We start from the raw sequence: 22,876 nt of genomic DNA, 5'->3' as shown, positions 1-22,876 counted from the left end.
CCCCCACCTTAGCAAGACGCTCTGTCACTTCCTCTTTTTGTTCACTCCCCAGCCACCCCTTCCCTCCTCCCAGTAAGGACATAAGCTTACACCTCTTCCAACAGCCAGTTCCAGCAGGGAGCACATGGGTCCCTCCATCCCTTTCACTCCCTTCCTCTGAGCTCTTACTATGCTCCCTGAGCCTTTCCCAGCCTTTTCCTTTCCCTTCTTTCCTTCTATCTCCCTTCATCTACTGGGATCCCTCTCCCTCTTCTCTTTGTACCACTGTCTCCTCCAGTCCACCTTCACCTATACAGTTTTTAATAAACAGTCTTCCTGAAGCACAGATGAGTATTAGGATAAGGTATTGTATAAAATACCAGGAGATAAAGTCCAGTGGATGTGCTCAGGTGACTATGAACCAGGAGAGCTTCAGCATTTGTTGCTAGCTGTGGTTCTTCCTCTTATGTACACAGTGATGCTTACAGTGCTTGTGTTCAGGTGCTGCCATGATTTTTTCATAATTGATTTTGTATTTAAGTAGAGAAACATGGTTGCTTAAATAATTCTGCTTTCTCAGAGTCACTGTTTTTTATGGGTGGCATGGTAGACATTATTTCTAGAAGTCGTTTTGCCTTGAGAATGTTGATATTTCTAAATAGTAATTTTTAAATCACTGTATAGAGTCAGTAGTTTTAATTTTTTCTTTAAGGACAGTTCTCATCAGCTAACTGTAGCTGAACTATTAATACTATTTGGATTTCAGTTCTCACTCTTACTAGCCTCATAAAACTGCTCAGTAGTTACTGGTGAGTAGAATGGCCAATAGAAAAACAGGCATACACATTTTTCATCTCACAGAATATTTTCCTGGACAATGCTATCCTAGGACATAAGTTCATTGAAGCAAAGTATTTTATGTTATTTCTTCTTAATTTTTAGTAATGACTGAAATAATATACTAAGATAAGGAAAAGTAAGAAACACAGAGGAAGTGTTTGTTTCCATGCTATTGTTTTTGTTCAATTTATGATCAGTTCATGGCTTTGAGTGTGGTGGAAGTACACACTCACTGTCAGTCCAGCAGAGTAGAAGAGTGGCTGTCTGCCACCCTTAAGTGGATCTTGGGTGTGCACATGATGACAGGAAACAACAGTGTTTATGGCATACCTGCTTTTGCATAAGTCTCCCCCCTAGAATTTATAACATGTGTCTTGACATGTCCATCAGTCTGCCTTGAGGTGGCGCTCTAGCTGAAGGTGGAATGTAGGAAGTGCGGTCTGGGACGCACTCATTCACCAAACCCGTCTTCAATACGCAGTCACTCTTCTTGGACTTTTCTATTGAAAGACATTCACTTGGGTGATGCCCTGAATTAACACAGTATAAAACAAATGAAATGTTACAAAATACTGACTGTCAGGATATTTAGCATATGTAGTGATTTAAAAAAATATTATTTTACCTGAGGGAAATACATTTTCTACAGAATTATTGAACTACTACTTAATAATAAGTGTGACCTCTTATTGGAAACCTTTAATCACAGTGGGAATGTTACCAGTAAATTAGAATGATTTAAGTAGCAATGTATACTGATATACCTGAAAATTAAAAATTGTCGCTCTTCCTGGAATTAACATTGACATATATTAAGAATAAGAATTTTTTAATACTGTTTCATAGATAGTGTTCAAAGAAGTACTATCACTTGTCTGTAGGCCTTGCAGAAGTTATTATCTGAGTTAAAATGTTCTTGTTTACTGATGAAATAATGTATTTCAGATTGGTCTTGATGGGTATTGTATGTCAATTTCTTCCAATTCTGTATTTAAATAGTAATTTTTATTTAAGCGAAGGCTGCTTTGGAACAATATTAGGCTAATTTTTAAAAGATCACCATCTATTTTGGGAAATGAAATCTTTGTGGTGGTTTTGAATGGCTATCTGTCTATCCTGTTTTAAGTCATTTTCTGGTTGTCTTTACAGCTATGAAGTCTTACACTACATATTTCATGCTCCTATGGAGTGCTGTTGGAATAGCAAGGGCTGCCAAAATCATCATTGTGCCGCCAATTATGTTTGAAAGCCATTTGTACATTTTCAAGACACTAGCGTCAGCCTTGCACGAGAGAGGCCACCACACAGTGTTCCTCCTCTCAGAAGGCAGAGACATTGCCCCATCTAATCACTACAGCCTCCAGCGATACCCAGGGATCTTCAACAGTACCACCTCAGACGCTTTCCTTCAATCTAAAATGCGGAATATTTTCTCTGGAAGACTGACAGCAGTTGAACTGGTTGACATACTGGACCACTATACTAAGAACTGTGACATGATGGTTGGCAACCAAGCCCTAATCCAGGGTTTGAAAAAAGAAAAGTTTGACCTGCTACTTGTGGACCCCAATGATATGTGTGGATTTGTGATCGCTCACCTCTTAGGAGTTAAATATGCTGTATTTTCTACTGGCCTTTGGTATCCTGCTGAAGTAGGAGCCCCTGCTCCTTTAGCTTATGTCCCAGAGTTTAACTCACTCCTCACAGACCGCATGAACTTCCTGGAAAGGATGAAAAATACTGGCGTTTACCTCATTTCCAGACTGGGGGTTAGCTTTCTGGTTCTTCCCAAATATGAGAGGATCATGCAGAAGTATAACCTGCTGCCTGCGAAGTCCATGTATGATTTGGTTCATGGGTCCAGCCTATGGATGTTGTGTACTGATGTAGCACTGGAGTTTCCAAGACCCACCCTGCCTAACGTTGTGTACGTTGGAGGAATCCTAACAAAGCCGGCCAGCCCACTGCCAGAAGTAAGGTTTGCTGAACTTCTTGGTAATTTTTTTTTTTAAAAATAAGCATCAGTTTTTATTTCTGAAAGAAAAAGTATTGGTTAGTATTACTTTAAGAGCCCATAGCTGATCAGTCCTCTTTATTTGTGGATCCTTCACCTCCCTGGAAATCATCTGCTTTGGGTGAACATATCTATAGTATCAAGAGGCTCTCTGTCCTGTCTAGGCAATAGATTGAATGGAAAATAGATTTTTAAATAATGACTATAGTCTATGAGAATACACTTAGCTGTTTAGTTTTAATAAGCATAATTTATTTTGCTTTTAATTAAACACCCTGTTCTCCACAAATAGTATGCAGAGCACGGTATTTGGTAAATAAAAATGGAGAGAATAAAGGTACTTCTTTGGGAACTTATAGTGACTAGAACATTTCCATTCTATAGTAAAAATGAGTACTAATTTCAAAGTAGTAAATCAACTAATTTAAATTAATAACAAATATAACATTTTAAGAAAAGCATGCCCTAGTGCAGTTTCATATTCAAAGACTGAATTAATGGTACGTTAAAAATATCTGGCTTCTCAAAACTGCGTTCTTTACCTTTTTGCTAGTTTAACCATCAGTCCATTGTTCTTCAGAAATCTTTTTTCTATCATATTTTGTTTTAGTTAGCTACCTAAACTAGCAGGAATATATATTTAAGTTTTCTAACTTTATGATAACTCAGTGCTTTATATCAATTAAACGGTAGTAAAGCTTATATAATTTTATTTTCTCTCATCTGTGAAAATAGCTACCTGCACAAATGGTTGACTTCCACTGTGAGCACTAAATAAAAAATGTCTGTCAGGCCCTCAATGAAAAGAAAACCCAGATTGTCTCCTGTAGATATTAACATAAAAATGATCACCAGGTAGTATTTTCTTACAGTGTAATCAGGTGCCTGGAATGTAAATGTGAGATACCTTGTTATAGTCCATGTGACATGGAAGCACAGGAATAGCTGGCTTTGTGTCCAGTGCTGGGTTAGCAGCTTGAATTGATGCAGTCACTGGAGTGTCAAGGGCACAGCTGCACTAGCTACTGTAGAGGATGAGAATTAACCTTAGCCTATCTCAGTTGTTCACGAAGAGTCACCTTGTGATGTATCGCTCGCCTTCGTAAAGACAGTTAAAGTCAGATTTTAGAAGCAGCTCCTCAAGGATTTAGTAAACAAAGCTGTCTTTACCTTGAGAGGGTCATTTATAATGTCACAGAGATAGCTTTGCTCTTTCCACAGCTTCATCATTTTCCAGTGAGTCCAGGTGCCCTCTGCCAGCAATATTGGTTTTGGTCTCAGTACTTTATCTCTTTATCTACTCAGTCTCTTCTTAAGAAAGCTCTTCTGATGCCCCCTTTCAGTTTCAGTGTATATTTCTTGAGTTGCATCAACTTGAACAGCAAATTGTAGGTATACAAGACTGTACTATATTTTGTGTGCTTTCTGTCTTTATTAAGATACATAGTATATGTGCGTTTTTCTATAGTTTGAGTTTATTTTTACTGCCTTGGTTCCTTCTGTTCATCCACATCTTAACTAGTTTTAATATTGTGTTTCTTTTTAAACTTAAAATTATTTATTTTACATGTATGGGTATTTTGGCTGCATATATGTCTGTGCACCACAAGCATTAATTACAGATCATTGTGGTGCTGGGAATTGAATTTGGGTCCTCTGGAGGAGTCAGTTTCCTTTTTTTTTTTTTTAAGATGTATTTTTGCCGGGCGGTGGTGGCACACGCCTGTAATCCCAGCACTCGGGAGGTAGAGGCAGGCAGATCTCTGTGAGTTTGAGGCCAACCTGGTTTACAGAGGGAGAACCAGGAAAGGCACAAAGATACAGAGAAACCCTGTCTCAAAAAAACCAAAAAAAAAAAAAAAAGATTTATTTATTTATTATTGTATATATGGTGTTCTACTTGCATGTGTCCCTGCATGCCAGAATATGGCACCAGATCTCATAACAGGTGGTTGTGAGCCACCATGTGGTTGGCAGGAATTGAACTCAGGGCCTCTGGAAGAGCAGTCATTTCTCTTAACTGCAGAACCATGTTCTTGTAAGCCCTGCAGTCAGTGCTCTTAACCACTAAACTGTCTCTAGGTCATTTTGGGTTTTGTTTTGTTTTTTATAAATTATTTCAGTGGGTTTTATTGAGCCTCACCTAATTTATTAATTGAAAAGTTTTTAGACTTAACTTGGGTAACACTGGCTTGACCAACTCTATGAGCTTTTCAGATCATCTCTCATTGGATTTTCTATAGTGACTCTAGTGAGAGTGTGCTTCTAATTAGCAGGAGCTGCTCATTTCTATTGGTTGGGATACACATACTGTTGAACATACCTGGTGTGTGTTATACTGTAACATGATTAGTAGCATGGAGGATTTGGATTTTAAATGTAAGATTAGTCTCATTTCAGTGTACTATACTTAGTGTGGATATTTTGACAAATGTCTGTCTTACTCTTTTTGATTCCTTTTACTCTGTTGAAATTTTATATGCTTAGAACATATATCTTCCTACTGGGATTTCTCTCATTGATATCTGAGATAACTACACAATAGTGTTGTAAAAGTGAATGAATTTCTCAGGTGTTCATACAATTCCAGGATGTGGTTATGATACTAAGACAAGAGGGCCCAGCAAACAACTGATGAGAAATGGTATTCAATAACAACCGCCCAGTTGTTAATTAATTGCCTTGGCATTTCATATTGGGAACATATTTCATTTTCTGTATGTCTGGAAATGATAGTGAGATTTGAATTTTGCAGCATGGGATGAAGAAATGGAAAGATTTCTAAAAGATGTTTTTAGAAATTTTCATGATGTTTGAGTGTTTTGATGTTTGAAACTATTGTGAGTATCTGGACCAGCTTCAGTAATTTTTTGACTCAAAATACAGAGAATAGACATGGTAGGCCATCCCTTGCTGGATAGATACAAAGAGTTTGAGTGGCTCATTCAAGCCCAGAGTCTGGCAAGGCAGTTGTACCATAGATTTCTGGGCTATTGGTTAGTTTGTCAAAATGACTATACCCTTTTAATTCATGTTATTCATTACACATGCGATTATGTTCAAGACTACAGAGATAACTGTTTCTTCAGTCTTATTTAATATCAGTGATTGTGAGTGCTTAGTACAAGAATCATTTGAAACTATTTGGATTCTTACATTTTAGAGATTCTGGGTTGATCTGGTTGAAATAAACACAGATATATTATTAATAATAAACTGTTGCATTGATGTAGTGTGAGAAATTGTTTACCCTGGTAATCTAATAATTCAAGATGCAAGTTAGAAATGTGTCTTGAGTAACCACCTGGTTTCCTAGGATGGATTCTATTGGTTTATAAGTTGTCTTCACACTGTTAAGTTGGTATTCAGAGAACAGAAAGTTGAAGACCATAATGTTTGAAGAGACTACAATTTAATTCCATTTGTGCTCAGATGTTCACCACAAAATGAAAGTTGGGCAGGAAATGGTAGCTTTATGTTTTTGTTGTTTTGTGAGTTTATAGAACATTTTGGCATTCTTTTGTAGTAATAAGCCAAAAGAACTTTTTGATATTTAAATCTATAAAAAAGTAATTCAGAAACTGTGGGAGTAGTCAGTAACTCACCATTCATTTTGCAGCATTGTAACATTAAATAACCTGTCTGTTACATAGTAAGCATTATGAGCTAAAGGGATTTATTGACATAATCCGAAGATTCTACTGTCTGAAGTTGATATCACAGGGTTTAGCATAATTTTAAGTCCTCTGTCTCAGCATCACTCCTTAAACCATTATTGTACACTTGAGAATCGTTCAATTAGATATTGATAAAACATTGGTGGTGTTAAGGGAAATATTTTTTAACTGATATTTCTACCAGTGATAGTTTTCATAATAAATTGCTGTTGGATTCATATACTTGCTCTATTTTTCACATATCCCCATATTCCAAGCCAAACAGTTCTCTTTTTAAATTAAACTTGGTACTGTGGATGAGCTTGACACATTTATTTCTGAGTGCTCATTTTTTAAATGAAAAAACAGCATACCTTATTTTTTCATTTTACATATTAAATAACATTGTAATAAAAATGTTGTAATACAGTTTGATACACAAGAAACAGGAACATTTTCAGGTTACAAGACCCCCAGACTTTTTTTCCTAAATTACTTTTTCTAAATGGGTCAATGTGACAGATGTACTCAGTGACCAGTCATGTTGGGCAGGTCCTCCCAGGATGGTGCCCAGGGGTGGGACCCAGGGGCGGTTGCCTCTCTGACTATAACCCCAAGCACTCACCTCTGGTCCAGATGGGAGTTCCAGGGCGGATGGGAGCTGGGGGCTGGTCTCTGAGTCTCAGGAAGTGGCTGGGGTCTTGTGCAAATGGGTGTGGGGACAGGGTGTGGAGACTGCAGGGTCTGCCTGCAGTCCTGCCAATTGGCCGGAAACTGGGGCCAAGTTGGGCAGGTCTTCCCAGGATGGTGCCCAGGGGTGGGACACAGGGGTGGTTGCCTGTCTGACTATAACCCCAGGCACTCACCTCTAGTCCTTGCAGTATATCTATAATATAGTAAAATAAACTTACTGAAGTACATTGACCTGAATTTATAGTTCAGTGAATATAGCAAGTGCTAAAAAAATACCTTTAGAATGGAAGAGCTTTGTGTATAATTAGAGAAAGGTCCATTTTATAATAGTTGAAGATTTCATCTACATCTCTCTTTAAGAAAACACTAGGTTTTATTTTTTTAATTGTCTAGAAAGAATAATAAATGATGAAAATAAGCTTGCTATTCCAGATTGAATTACTTTATCTCATGTTCATGTGTGGGCATACATGCACACACTGTGGTGTATATGTAAAGGGAAGAGGACAACTTGAAAGAGTTGTTTCTTTCTTTGTACTGTGTATATCCCAGTGATTAAGGTCAGATCACCAGGGCGGGCAGCAGATGCCATTATCTGCTGAGATGTCTCACCCAGGCCTGGTTTATTTACAGTCAAATTGTAAATGAGTCAGTAGTGAGGCTTGAACCATTTTTGTCTGTCTTTGCTTATGATACATACAAGACAGTTTCTTTCTGACATTTTCATGAGTGGTATATATAAGAACTCCCCTGTCTGAGGCCATAGTTACCCTCTCCCCCGCTGATCATATTCCTCTTTTCTAATTTCTCTTTCTACTTGTCTATCTTTTAAAAGCTTCATCCAGTTTAGATAAGATGAGAAAGAGAACATTTTGAGCACCTTACACACATTCTTATTTCTGGGTACACCTTCAATAGTTAGTTCATAAAACAGCTGGAAGTGATCAAGGGAGTGGAAAACCACTGCTTTATAGTTTATATATTAGTGAAAATTTAATTACATATATGAAACATATATAAACAATAATTAGAAACAGCATTTGTTTATTGAAATCTAATAATCATTCATTAGTTAATAGACATCTAGGCTATTTCCAATATCTAGCTATTATGAATAGAGCAGCAATGGACATGGCTGAGCAAGAATCTCTGTAGTAAAGTCCTTTGGGTATTTGCCCAAGATTGGTATAGGTGACTCTTATGGTTGACTGAGTTGTAGCTTTTTGAGGAACCTCCACACTAATTTCCAAGGTGTTTGTACCAGTTTGCACTCCCACCAGCATTGATTAAATTCAGCAAATGCTATAATTTGTTTTATTGATCTTTACCATTCTGAATGGGGTAAGATGAAATCTCAAAGTGATTTTTCTTTGTATTTCCCTGGTGACTAAGGATGTTGAACATTTCTTTAGGTACTTCTCAGCCATTTGTGTTTCACCTTTTGAGAAGTCTCTTGGTTTAGTTCAGTACACCATTTTAAAATTGAATTGTTTGTTTTCTTGATGTTCAGATTTTTTTTAGCTCTTTGTGTATTTTAGAGACTAAACTTCTGTCAGATATAAATTATAAAGAATCTTTCCCCCTTCTCTAGGCTGCTTGTCTGATCAAATGTTGATGTATTTTGCTGTGCCAAAGTATTTAAACTTCATGATATCCGTTTTATTGATTCCTGGTCTTAATGCCTGTGCCACTGGGGTCCTGTTCAGAAAGTCCTTTCCTGTGCTCATGAATTCAAACCTATTCTCTACATTTTCTCCTGTCAGACTCACGGTGAACTCGGACAGAAACAGCACACACAAAGTCTGCACAGGGTCAAACCAGGCAAAATCCCAGCTCTGAGGACAAGTGGACACCAAGTCCCAACCATAACCAAGAACTTACTTGCAGCTGATACCTGCTTGGAAAGAGAAAATCAGTTTCCTCCAATGGGTGCACCTAAATCACACCCATGGCTAGGAATAGTTGGTTAACTTAAAACAGTCTCCATGTTTTTTATGCTTTTTGTTTTGTTTTGGTGTGTTTTGTTGTTTGTTTGTTTTGATTTTGTTTTTGTTTGAGAAAGAGAAAGAAGAACATGAAATTGGGTGGATAGGGAAGTTGAGAGGAGTTGGGGAGTAGAAAGAATATGATCAAAGTACATTGTCTAAATATTTTTAAATAAAAATAAATTAATTTTTAAATCATGTAATTACAAATTGAAACCACCAAGGGACAACTAATCATGAAGACTTTGCATTTAAGAAAATATATATGCACCAAACTCTAGCACAACCAATTTCATAAGAAGTGTTCTATTGGAATTCAAGATAGAGACTAATTCAAATTCAGTAACAGGTGATTGCAATACCCTACTTTATGAAAAAAAAAACAGGTGATCTAGACAAAAATAAACAGAGAAACAGAATAAAAAGCTATAATATGTCAAATGGACCTAACAGATAATCTACTGAATATTAAACCTCAAATTAAAGAATATATGTTCTACTATCAGTCCATATATGTTCCTCTAAAACAGACCATTTGTTAGAATATAAAACAAATCTCAGAAAATATAGAAAAAAAGTGAAATAATTCAGTGTATTCTCTCTGAGCACAATGCAATAAAACAAAATCAACAGCAAAAGAATTCCTAGTACTGTGGGTCATGTCACCCTAGGAGCTACATATCAGACATCCAGCTTGTCAGATAATTACAGTAGGTTTCCTAACCATAGCAAAATCACAGTGATGAAGTAGCAGTGAAATAATTTTATAGTTGCGGGTCACCTCAGGCGGAACTGTCTTAAGAGGTTGCAGCTTTAGGAAGGTTGAGAACCACTGCTGTAGTAGTTGCACACACTCATAGAGATTAAAAAACAAACAAACAAACAAACAAAAAAACACCATAGAGGATAGACAGGACAACGAGAGAATCAAAAAAGAAATAATTTTATTTTCCCCTGCATAAAGGAGTGTTTGTGAGTTTTTCTTGAAATATATTCTTAAAATTTTACAGGAGCTGGCAAGGTAGCTCAGTGGTTGAGAGTGAGTACCACTCTCAGAGAGAATCCAAATGATTCGCAACACCCACATAGTAAAGTGGCCCAGAACTTCCACTTCAGGGAACCCATTGTCTTTTTCTGGCCCTCAAGGACACCTATCCACACATTTCATATACTCACACAGACACACAGATATACAAATACAGGAAAAAAGATCAACCTTAAAAGAGAATTTTAAAACATTTCAAACCATATATATAATTTAGTTTCTCCTTTTAAAAAGTTACAAGCCTCATCTTTGTGTGATGGAGGTTTTTTGAATAAGATTTTATAAAATATTCATAGTTTTACCTTTTAAGTAAAATTTCAGAATATAAGGAAATGCTTCAAGCTTTTAAAAACTTAATTTCATTTTGGTAAATTTCTGATGATTATTTTATTTTTATTATAGTTATTTAATTTTAGTTTTAAGTAAGTAAAGCGTGAAAATGAAATTTTATATTTTTAAAATAGTAATTGATGTGATGTGTAATTTAGATTCATTTTCTGTTATAAAGATGGTGTTTTTAATAGTTGAGAAGTGATTGCCATTACAAATAAGAAAGGTAAAGATAAAAGAACTAGCTTCTCTACTAGACTATATATGGCTTTTCCCCACTTTCAGCTGAGTGCCCCAAACCTTACTTTCATTTTTCAAAGTAATAATGATGTTTTAATGTAAATGATACAGTTCACCCCACTAGATTTGCTTTGTAATAAATTTAAATGCTTTTAAAATTAGGATCTAATGGGGCTCACACTGTGACTTAGCCTACTTGTGATTTCAACAGTGTAAGTTCTTAAGTGGGAGTTATAGTCTATTGATCCCACATAAATTTCAACAGAGCTGAAAAGTGCTACATTAACTTTATTTGCATATTTTATATATAATCTGTACTTACATTGATAGCACCACTTCTTTCAGCTGAATGGGGCCTCAAAGTTGTACATCCAGTATTTGAGTACTTTGCTATGGCTTTAAGAAGGCAGTATTAGGCACCACTGGTTACTACCAGTTGAGGCTTTACACAGCTGTGTACTTAGCATTTAATCATGCAGAGAATTTCTAATGAGAGAATCAGACTGGACAAAGCACACCCAGTCAATCTGCTACAATGCCATTTTTGTTTGAGAAACATAAATAAATACTCTTCATACATTAGTGGTTTCATTAATAGGTATTTGTGCTTGGTATGTCAAGCAGACAGATGTTAACAAAATGTCTTAACCTGCTACTAATAGTTTATCACTTTTAATCTTTCATAGAAATCATGTTCTCTTTAAAACAAAACCAATCTTAGGTATATTTCCACCTTTATTTGACCTTTACCGTCACTATTTTAATTTTCCTTTCAACAGCTTCCTCCCTTTCATGCATGTAAAGTATCTACTGATCTCTCCTCCCCTTTCTGACACTCCTAGCCAGAGCCCTGTAGCTCAAAATCCCACTGTAGCAACCTCTCTCCAGGAGCTTTACAGTGTCTCAGGCTGCCAACTGCTGTGCTGTCCACTTCCTTTCATCAAAGACACCATATTTCTAAACCTTGAATGCAGTGAGTTGTAGCAAAAGGGATGGCAACTCAATTCATTGATTGCAGTATGGTAAGAGCTGAGAACAACCTAACGTATTACCTTTCTAGGAGCAGTAAATATTTTATGCTGAAATTTGAGTGGGAATGACAGTAAGGTGTTAAGTCAGAATAATCAATACTAGCAGTGTAATTAGGCTGGCTAATAAAAGACAGAAGATAGGGGTTCAGAACAATTGGGTAGAATACTCTAGATGTCCCTAGTACTAGTATTTCTGACTGATTATAGGTGAGATTGTCCTTGGAGTGACTGGAATTTACTGGAGAAAGTAAATTCTAAGCTCATACAATTCACATTTCAGTCACTGCATGTGTGACCAGTGACTCTAACTTTCCCTTTTAGGCTTGAGAAGCAAATAGGCCAAACACATGCAATACTGAGACGTTAATGTGTTTAAGAAAGGCTACAGTTGGGTTTTTTCTGGAACTTGGCCTTTGTAGACTAGCTGTGCTTCATTAATCGATACTGCCTGACCTGTGTTCCTTAAAGAAGAGTATGAGCCTTAATTCGAGATCCAGGAGTTTGAGCCTCGGGTCTGCCACCAAGAACTACTTTCATTTTCATGAGCCTAGAAAAATGATGATTTTGTCAATATTAAAAGCATTAGTTGTAGATCAATTGAATATTTATATTTACAAATTATAGAGCATTATTATAAGAATAAAAGATTACCATAGTGTTCCATGGCAATTAATATTACTATTTAAATAAATATATATTATGTACTCAATAAAGACAAGCTGTGTTTTTAAATAACAATTAGTAGAGAATAGTCTAGAGTTTAAGTACATTTCTCCTACTAAGTCCAAATAACAAGCCTTTTAGGAGTCTTATTTGAATTACAACTAAGAACTAGAAAGTAAATCTAAACAATGTTTGAAAGGCTGGAATAAATGTTCAATATCCAGGAACTAAAATTGATAACTCTAATGCACAATAGCCACCTTTAAGCCTTTTTCATATAGTTAAGTTTCTTTAATTGTCTATCTCCTAAATATCTCTTATTTTATTCCCAAATCCATGAAAGATAAAAAATTACTGTATAGTAAAAGGAGACATGATGAAGGCAATAAACAGGGACATCTTTTCAGTTTACCTATCAGAGAAGGAGAGAAGCTCCTCTAGAATAACAAGACAATGTATGTGATTCAAAAGGGGCAAAGGGTCTTGGGCCATTTAGTATCATAGACCCAGAGGACAGCATTAACCACAGTGGCCCACCTCTTAACTACATCCTTAATCATGGAACTCTAGGCCTTCAAAGAAGGGAGCACAACACATCTTCTACAGGAGCTTCTTCAGTAATAGGTTTTTGTAGTTACTCCTCTTCTTCATGTGGTAAAATACCTGACAAAACCAACTTCTAGAAGGATGGGTTTGTTGTGACTCATAGTTTGGGAATAGAGTCCATTGTTGTGGTAATGACCTGGTAACAGCAGTTTGAGGCAGCTGGCCACATTGAGTCTATTGTCAGGAAGCAGAGTGGTCAATGCATGTAGTCCACTTAATTTCTCCATTTCTATACATTCTGAGATCTCAGCCAAGGCAATGATTCCATTCCCCATTTAGAGTGGATATTCCAAGACCAATTAACCTAATGCAGAAACCTACACACAGACCTGGTCAAGAGCCTTATTTCCATTTTATGATTCTAAATCCCATCAGATTAATCAAGATTAATCATCATGTAGGCTTCGTGGAAACTGTAGGTTCCAGACTATGGCAATCCACCTTCAAACTGAAAATTTTGTGTGAAACTAACCTTTAGAATAATAGGCTAACATTTGTAGCCTTACACATTCTTTCCACTAGATTAATGGTATATATTTTAAACCTCTAGTGGATGTCCTGAGATCACCTGTGTCATAGAATGTGCATGTATATACAATGATGCATAATAGTTGCTTTAAATAGTAGAATCAGCTTCTAGGTATACTTTTGATTATGGTAATTAAGCCAGAAAATAACACTTACGAGATTTAAAATCATTTGTTTATTCAATAACACAGAATTTAGTGAAACAGATTAGATGTGTTCTAAAGAAGCTTAAACCTGATGAGGAGGGCAAACACTACTGATCATATTAACTGAAAATTGGAAACACTGTGACATGTTAATCATGAGCAACTGGGAAAAAACAGGGATCATAAGGAGCTTTTTCTGTAAGGGTCCCAAGATGTTCACTGTAGTACTTATGCCATTGGCATCTGGATCTGAACAGTAGGCATGCATAGTAGGTTACACAACTACATCACATGATGTTGGGTAGAATATTTAGGTCTTTGAATCGAGTTGTAACAACAACAACAACAATCCAGCCTGAGCAGGTTTTAGGGACATTGCTATATCCTCTCTACCTCAGTCTTTCTTTTTCTCTTTCCATCATTTCTATAGCAATTCATTGAAGTCATATAAGGCTCTCTCCTATGACACAGCAAGGAACTTTCCCTGTTACTGCTATGGCTGACATTCTAGTTCATTCTAACTTTTGTCATGCTGAGTAGTTTCTATTTTATTAGAAAGTGCATCTTTCTCAGTAGCTGCTTGTTCAGTTATTAAATGCTATCATTTGGAGGTTTTTACTCAGTTTCTTGGCTTCAATATTTCCCATCCATTCTCATTCTATTGTTATCCTCATATTATCTCTTACTGTAAATTTTCTAGCTTCCAATCCATGCCCACTGAGGAGTTCCAAGGTCTATGCTAAAGGTACTCTTCCTGAAGTTTTGACTTAGATATTTTTATAGAAGAAAACACCCAGTCCCTTATAAATATTATTGGAGTAGTTGATAAACTACTGTAAACAATGTTTGCTGAGGGCCTCCATATGAAAAACTGCTAGATGGCAAGGATGCAGAATAAGATGCCTTAGTGCATGAAGTGTCCAAGGACTTAACATGTGACCTAAGTAGTTTCTACTGCTCTAGGATTCTGACACTGGCCTTATTTGTGAAGATAAACCAGAGAAAATGAAAGGCAGCCATCTCTAGCTCTCTTCTACCCTCTATCAGTCTCTGCTCGCTTCAACCACCCATTAATTATCAACAGTTTCACATTCGTTGTTAGACTATAGTACAGATGCCATAGCTGAGTGAGGAATTAACTAAACCTCTCAAAACAATGTGGGGAGAAGCCACTATCATCAAGTCTGTGTCCCTGGCTCCCTTTTTTTAACATAATGCTACTCATTAAACATAGAAATTGTGGCCTTCTGGGACTTTATTAAGTTTCAATGAATCTCTGTCGTGAATTTTCCTCTTTTTCCCTTTGTTTTGTTTTCCTACTCTTTTGATGTCTCTTATTTTTTCTTCATAGCATCTGATTTAAACAAAAAGCATCTCTGCATTAACTGAGACTGCTTGATGCTAGGGTGAAAATAGACTTTGACGCAAGCCAACATGGGCTTTAATGGTTTCAATATTACTAGTTGTATATCATTGTGAGGTTATTTAACTTTTTTGAACCACAACTCCTTTATCTCTGAAGTAAGAAAAGCAATTCTGTTGTAAAATAGAGAAAATGAGTTCTGGTGAGTGGCTGGTTTTATTCACATGGGTTTAATGTCATAACAGTGCATTTTCCACATCACTGTTAAGATGTCATAGATTGATTTTTCAGATTATTTCATATTATTTATTAATATTTATGTATATATTTTACATCCTGACCACAGTTTTGCTTCCCTGCTTTCCTCTCAGCCCTTCTCCACACCTGCTCCTAATCCTTTCTTCCTCCTTTTCTCTTCAAAAAAAGGCAGGACTCCCATGGATATCAACAAAACATGGTGTAGAAATTGCAGTAACATAAGCATCTCCCCTTGTATTAAAGCTGGGCAAGGCAACCTAGCATGAGGAATAGGTTCCCAAAGGCCAGCAAAAGAGCCAGAGACAGCCCCTGCTCCCACTGTTCCACAAGACGATCAAGCTACACAACTGTCACATATATTGGAGAGCCTAGGTCAGTCCCATGCAGGCTCAGTGACTCTGTGAGCTTCTATGAGCTCTTAGTTGATTCTGTGGGTTTTCTTGTAATGTCTTTGACCCCTCTGGCTCCTACAATCCTTTCTCCTTGTCTTCAGCAGGATTCCAGAGCTCTGCCTAACTTTATATGTTTCCATCAGTTGCTGGATGAAGCCTCTTTGATGACAATTGGGCTAGGGACCAGTTTATGATTGAGTATAGCAGAATATTATGAGACATCTTTACATTGACAGTTTTTTCCTCCCATAGTGTTTGGTTCTATACAAGGTCTCTGGGCCATCCAGTCTTTGGGTCCTGGAGCTCCAGGCAGTGTCAGGGGTGGGTTCAATCTCCTTGGCATGAGTCTCAGATTGCTTATTCCTAGAAGAGAAGAATTCCCAATGGTACTAATTCCATAATATTTTTCAGGGGGTATACATTTATAGTTACTCACTGAAGTGTACCCTAGCCACATCCAAAATAAATCAAATATTTTTTGAATGTTAAAAACATGTAACTTTACTCCAGGGTTATATATTGCCTAATTTTCTTTAGCCTGAAGATTTATTTTAGAACATATCATCAAAAGGATAGGCTACTTACATCTTGAAAACAAAGCTCTAATTATGACATTTTAGTCATTGTTCTAAATATCATAGTAATTTCCTTCTAAGAGTTCTGATAATGTTAGAGTATGTTCAAAGAACCTGACAGACAAATTTTTGATTTACTAGAGAATAATATTTAAGGTGAATTAATTTCTAATGAATTTTGTCAGTTGAAAATCATGATGAAAAAAGAAACACATAAGTCCTGCTTTTGGACAGTGCAGCTTTATAGATAGTTATTTCAAAACACAATGTGCTTAGAGTTTATTTCTCCTCTCCCTGTGGTAGATACTGTTCCTCTTGTCTCACTTCAGGATTATCTGTTTCCATAACCAAAGGCATACATCAACTTAGATTGTATAAATCATAGATTCCAATTCTCAGGAGTAATGAGAAAGTTATTTTATAATTTAAAATATTAGACTAAGAAAAATATACTATTTTTAAAAAATAAAAATAATTTCCAGTACCTTTACTTCCCAGTGGATGTCATATAAAGTTTGATCTTACAACATTATGACTGTCTAGCATTGCATTAGTGTTAAGACCTGTGGTACAGAGCTGGTGAGATTACTCAGCAGGATAGGAACTGGCCTCCAAGCATTAAATCTGAGTTCTATTCCTGGGACTCACATGATAGTGAATTGACTCTTGAAGATGCCCTCTGACCTCTACACAGTCACACAGCATGCTCAAATCTAAACATACACACCATAATACAAATTAGGTAAATAAAATGTAACGGGATATTTCTGAAGACTGAGAGTGGTTTTGGTGGATCATGAAGCTGGAGAAGAACCACTACACACTACAATAGACTACAGTAGACTGTAAGCTAATGTATGAAGGTATACGAGTGAACTCTGAAAAGAAGAAAGGTTAAAAATACAACATATCAAGTTAAAATTTGATGCAATTATTAGATTAAACTTGTCCATTGCCTGAATTAGTCATCCTTTGTACCTTGACTGAAAGATTCGTCTTATCTTTTCTTGTCTACCTTTTACAATGAAAAATAACACTAATCAGGCTTATAATCTTAAAGAATTTAAAAGTTCCAAGATGACTGGTAGGGTGTTTAGTCATCTGATCACCAGACTAGGTCAGATCAGGCTTTCTCTCGACCATTGCCAGCAGTCTACAGAGGATGTATCATTGTGGATTTCTGGGAACCTCTCCAGCACTCTGCCTATTCCTATTCTCATGTGGTCTTCATTTATCATGGTCTGTTATTCCTTGTTCTCCCTTTCTGTTCTTGATCCAGCTGGGATCTCCTGCTCCCCTAAGCTTTCTTTCCCTCAAATCTTGCCCTTCATTACTTCCACTGTTGTCCAGGTTGTTCATGTAGATCTCATCCATTCCTCTGTCATTGGGCGATCCCTGTGTCTTTCCTAGAGTCCCGTTTTCTAGGTAGCCTCCCTGGAGTTGTGTAGCAGTCTAGTCATCTTTGTTTTACATCTAGTATCCTTCTATGAGTGAGTACATACCATGTTTGTCCTAATGAGTCTGGGTTACCTCACTCAGGATGTCTTGGAACTCTCGTCCAATAACTGATGGAAGTGGATGCAGGGAGCCTCAGCCAAGCCCCAGGTAGAGCTCCAGGTGTCCAACTGTTGAGAAAGAGGAGGGACTGCAAGAGCATGAATTGTTGAATCCAAGATTGCAAAAAGCACAGGGACAAATAGCCAATCGAATGGAAGCACATGAATTATGAACCAACGGCTGAGAAGCCCCCAGCTAGATCAGGCCCTCTGGATAAGTGAGACAATTGAATAGCTTGATCTGTTTGGGAAGCACCCAGTCTGTGGGACCAGAACCTGTCCTTAGTGCATGAGCTGGCTGTTTGGAACCTTGGGCTTACACAGGGACACATGCTCAGTCTGGAAGGAGGGGATAGGACCTGCCTGTACTGAATCCACCAGGTTTAAATGAATCCCCAGGGGTGTCTTGGTCCTGGAGGACATGGGAATGGAGGGGAGGGGCTGGGGGGAAGTTGGGGGTGTAAGCGGGAAGGGGGAGGACAGGGGAACCCATGGCTGATGTATAAAATTAAAACACATAATAATAATAATAATAAAATAAAAAAATAAAAAATAAAATAAAAAACAATCCAGCCTTTAAAAAAAAAAGAAAAGAATTTAAAAGTTGTAAGATGAACTTTAATAGTTTTTTAAGTACATGTAAACTCATTCAATGAAAGAAATCAACATTAATGGAAGGAAGCATTGGAATTCCTTATTTGTGGCGCATAGTAGAATTGTGGAGAGAGCTCAGTCAGTACAGTGCTCACTGCACAAGCATGAGGATCTAAATTTGGATCCATCCAAGCCAAAAGCCATCTGCAGCAGTGTGTAGGCAAAGTTAGGAGAAACCAGTGTAGGCAACCTGTGAGCTTCATTTCAGTTATTCATCCTGTTTCCAAAAGAAGAGGCAAACTGAGAACGACACCAGTCATTAAGCCCTGACCTCCATGAATCACATGTTCACACAGGATCACAGAAAACACACACAAACACATTTCTCTGAATACAAGAGCAAAACAATATTTTTAAACAATTAATTGTACTCTATGACTTACCTCTTAAGACCCTTGAGAATAATATATTCCTTTTGAAATAAACATTTTCTTTATCATACACTAACAGAAAGTCAAGCAGTAAACTTACAAGCTAAATAGTCTTGACAGAACAGACAGGTAAATTGGAGTTCTACCTATTGAATCAATCAGTGCTGAGTTTACTCAGCTGTCTATGTGGGGTAGGTAATTCAACAACATGCAGCTGCCCAGTCAAATGAAAAGAAAGGAAGCAAAACGTCTACAGATTCAAATGGTGATTTAAAAATAGACTTAGTACAGTAGCCCATGCTGAAAAGAAAGCATCAGTAAAGTTGTACACCCTAAATTGTACTCCTATATACATCCTGCTCTAAGATAAATAATAGCTACTGATTTAAGTGCTAAATGTATTTTGGCCATGACATTATATAAAGTGATTATAACTCACTCTGCTTTGTTATGTAAACTACAAAACATTGCCATAAAGTAGACTGTCACTTTAAAGGATGGGAATAAAACATCTTTTTGTACTTGTTATTTCAGTAATATTTTATTTTATATGTTTGTTTACAACCTGACCTTAGAAACTGCTAGGGCAGGACTCTGTAAGAGTCATAGTTTTTTCTGATTTGTTTATATTAAATAATGAAAATGATGTTTGTATACAAAATGATGACAATGGCTTTGTGAACAATTAGGCCCTCGTAGTAAAAAAGATAGGAATCAATTATTAAAATATAACTTGGAATCTAATAGTTTTTCATGTGTAGCCAGTCATAGGACACATGAATCACTTGAATTGCATTTGGAACAATAGGCAGGAATATCCTTTGCAAACAGCAGTAAACGCTGCAATTTTAAGAAGTTGTCAGTGAGTTCTCTGCTTTCCTTCTAGTGCTAATAAGGAGGGAACTTAGAAGCACTGGAAGAAAATCTTACACCACATGTGAGGCTATTGAGAGACTTTAGGCAATATTATTTTAGAGTAAAGCATTGTTTCATAAACACCAGTATTGCGTGCAGTATTGCTGAGGTCTGTTCACATACATAGCATACATAATAGACCCAGTAAATGTCTACTAGGTGGGTGAGTGCACTTGTAAATTTTTGTCAGTCTCTCAGAGAAACATGGTGAATGTTTATTAAGTTCTTTCTGTGTACTAGAGCTTTGAAGGGATTCAGGGACAGAAGAGATAATAATACATTTCCTCCAAAGAATTCTTGAGGAGAGAATTGGGTGTAAACACGCATGAATGCAGCAATAATATTTTGTCATATTTAATATACATGATAATAAGAACTATTGCATGAGATTCACAGTGGATATAAAGAGAATTAGCTCAGAGATGCCTCTGGCAGATGCACTTAGATTTTACTGTTTTGCAAGATTTACAGGTAAGGACCTAGAATATGATTCATGTGGCCCATTGTTCCTTTGCAGTGTGTTCTGAACATTTCTGTTGCTGTGCTTTAAGGTATTCTTGGTACTTTTGAAAAAAAAAAAGGTATTCTTGCTACTTTTGAAAAAAAAAACTAACATGTAATATAATCCTTACAGAGAGCTTTTCATTACCCACACTCTGACATATACCTATAACCCTAGCTTTCAGGAGGCTGAGGCAAGAAGGCTATGAATCTAAGGCTAGTATGAGCAACAAAGTAAATTTAAGACCATTCTATTCTCAATTGTAAGGTGTTGTCTAGAAATTAAAAGTAAAAGAAAATAAACAATCCCATGAAGTTTATTAGTGGCATAGAACAAAACTGTCTTTTAGTAGGAAAAAAATCCGTTTTTTTTTTCTACTAGTAATAAAGAATATAGGTTAAACAACAACAACAACAACAACAAGCCAGGCAGTGGTGGTGCATGCCAGCACTTGGGAGGAAGATGGAGGCGGATCTCTGTGAGTTTGATGCCAGCCTGGGCTACAGAGTAAATTTCAGGGAAGTTGTAAAGCTATACAGAGAAACCCTGTCTCAAAAACAAAACAAAACAAAACAAAACAAAAAACAAAAACAAAAAAAAAACAAAAAAGAAGAAGAAGAAGAAGAAGAAGAAGAAGAAGAAGAAGAAGAAGAAGAAGAAGAAAGGAAGGAAGACAAAATAAATTTACTAGGAAAGGGGTAGCTCCTCATTTAGTTGCACTGAATGAATACACACATTATTTGTGTTGTACAAAACAAAACACTTCAGCTCCAATTATTTGTGAATTTAAAAAGTGCAGTGCATTGAACTGATGATCTTTGCTGCAACAGCATCTAGAAAATTCCTGCCTTAATGAGCAAAATAGTTTCCCAGCAGTAGTATTTATCATTTAGGGGTCCATGGGAGAGTTACACCTAACAGAAAATTATATGAGTGATTTTTTTTGTTTTCAAGTTTTGTGTTTGATTTTGTTTTGTTTTTTGCTCTAAGGGTGGTAGCGGACTAGCACCATCCCAACTGCTTTCACGGTAGGCCATTTTATGAAGTCAGTTATTCTCGATAGGCATTAGCCTTAATTATCCCCCAAAACTCTGGCTTCCTATTAACACTTGCCTTCCATCATGCCATGACATGGGAATTTTTTTTTGTTTGTTTCAAGTACATTTAAGCAAAATTGCTGTCTAGATATCTTCCTGTTATCCAATTGTTTGGGAAGTTCACAGGCCAACTTCTTGTCACAACTCTAACCTGGAAATCCAGGTCTGCTACCATTGTGCACAGCCTTTGCAAACCATGCAGAGTTTGAGCTGTAACAGAATTCTTTGCAGTTTAAGAGCTTGACTATTAATTTAAGGAAAAGAAACATCTTCCTGTCCATAGAATTTATTCTGATCTCTTCATTCTAAGAATACACAACTAGAAACAGATACATTATGTCAATGATCATCCTTTTTATAATCATGTTGGCAGCTGTAGATATTTCATAAAATACATCAGATTTAATACATGAGAGTCTTCAGGGGAGTGTCATCTGAGATATAAAATTTGTATCAACTATTCATTCCCAAAGACCTTTAGTAATAGCTTCCAAATTTATTTTTATGCTTATGTATGTATGAGTTATTTATTATTATTTAACTGCCAGTTAAATAATAATAGCTGGTGACCCTGAGCATTTTTATATACCTATTCTAAGCAAATAGGATAGATTGGCTTGTTTAAGCCTCACAGCTTCTCTGTCAGGCAAGAACTGCTATGGCTTCATTTTGCAGATGAGGAATGTTAGGCTCAAGGAATCCAAGTAACTTTCTCAAAGTGATGGTAGAGGATAGAACTTAAAACTTACACTGTTGAGTCTTAGACGTTACTCTCTCTTCACCCTTATACTCTCTCATTACTCTTCTTACTATATTTTTTATTAATGATTTCCCTACTTCCCTTGCCTCCTCTAAACCTTCTCATGTAATCCTCCTTGCTCTTTCAAATTCATGTCCTCTTAATTTGTGTGTGTGTGTGTGTGTGTGTGTGTGTGTGTCCGTGTCCTAAATACATGAATACAACCTGCTCAGTCTTTATAATTTTGCTTATCTATATATGTTTTCTGAGCTGACAATTTGTTATTGGATAGACAGTTGGTGTCCTGTTCCCTGAAAGACTGTTCCTACCACATTACTTTTTTTTGTATGTTAATCCACTGACCACAGAGAACATTTTATGTTAAGATTGTCTCATGTGTAAGGTAGTTTTTTTTTAATTTTTAAATTTTATTTTATGTCTGAGTATTTTGCCTGTGTGTGTGCATGTGCACCAAATGCATGGCTGGTGTCCATGGAGTTCAAAAGAGGGTGTCAGATACCCTGGAATAGGAGACAGCATGTACATGCTGGGAACCAAACTTGGGTACTGTGCAAGAAGAGCAAATGATAACTGCTGAACCATCTCAGAGGAGTCCCTTAATAGGATAGCTAGTGGGTGTCAGTTCAGTCTTGTTTGCCTCTCGGTGGTTTTCTCATTCCTCACGGCTGACTGGTGTG

General features: G+C 36.7%; 1 protein-coding gene and 1 long non-coding RNA gene across 6 annotated transcripts in view; one reads left to right on the top strand and one right to left on the bottom strand.

Moving 5' to 3' along the window:
- Positions 1-22,876, top strand: part of Ugt8 (UDP glycosyltransferase 8) — a 68,616-nt gene that overhangs the window by 23,041 nt on the left and 22,699 nt on the right. For all 5 annotated transcript variants that reach the window (XM_036190223.1, XM_036190222.1, XM_036190224.1 and 2 more), the window contains exon 2: positions 1,969-2,792. In XM_036190223.1, the coding sequence (XP_036046116.1) occupies positions 1,971-2,792 (822 nt within the window). In that variant the 5' untranslated portion in view covers positions 1,969-1,970. The remainder of the gene's footprint in view (positions 1-1,968; positions 2,793-22,876) is intronic.
- LOC118585545 lies at positions 26-11,218 on the bottom strand. The gene is made up of 3 exons (XR_004945208.1): positions 11,105-11,218; positions 2,418-2,540; positions 26-1,349 (listed from the first exon to the last, which is right to left on the bottom strand). It is a non-coding gene; the product is annotated as an uncharacterized LOC118585545 (long non-coding RNA).

Source organism: Onychomys torridus, chromosome 6, assembly GCF_903995425.1.
Source record: "Onychomys torridus chromosome 6, mOncTor1.1, whole genome shotgun sequence".
NCBI classification, from domain to species: domain Eukaryota; kingdom Metazoa; phylum Chordata; class Mammalia; order Rodentia; family Cricetidae; genus Onychomys; species Onychomys torridus.
Note: the sequence above shows the minus strand (reverse complement) of the source record. Positions and strands in the feature narration are given on the sequence as shown.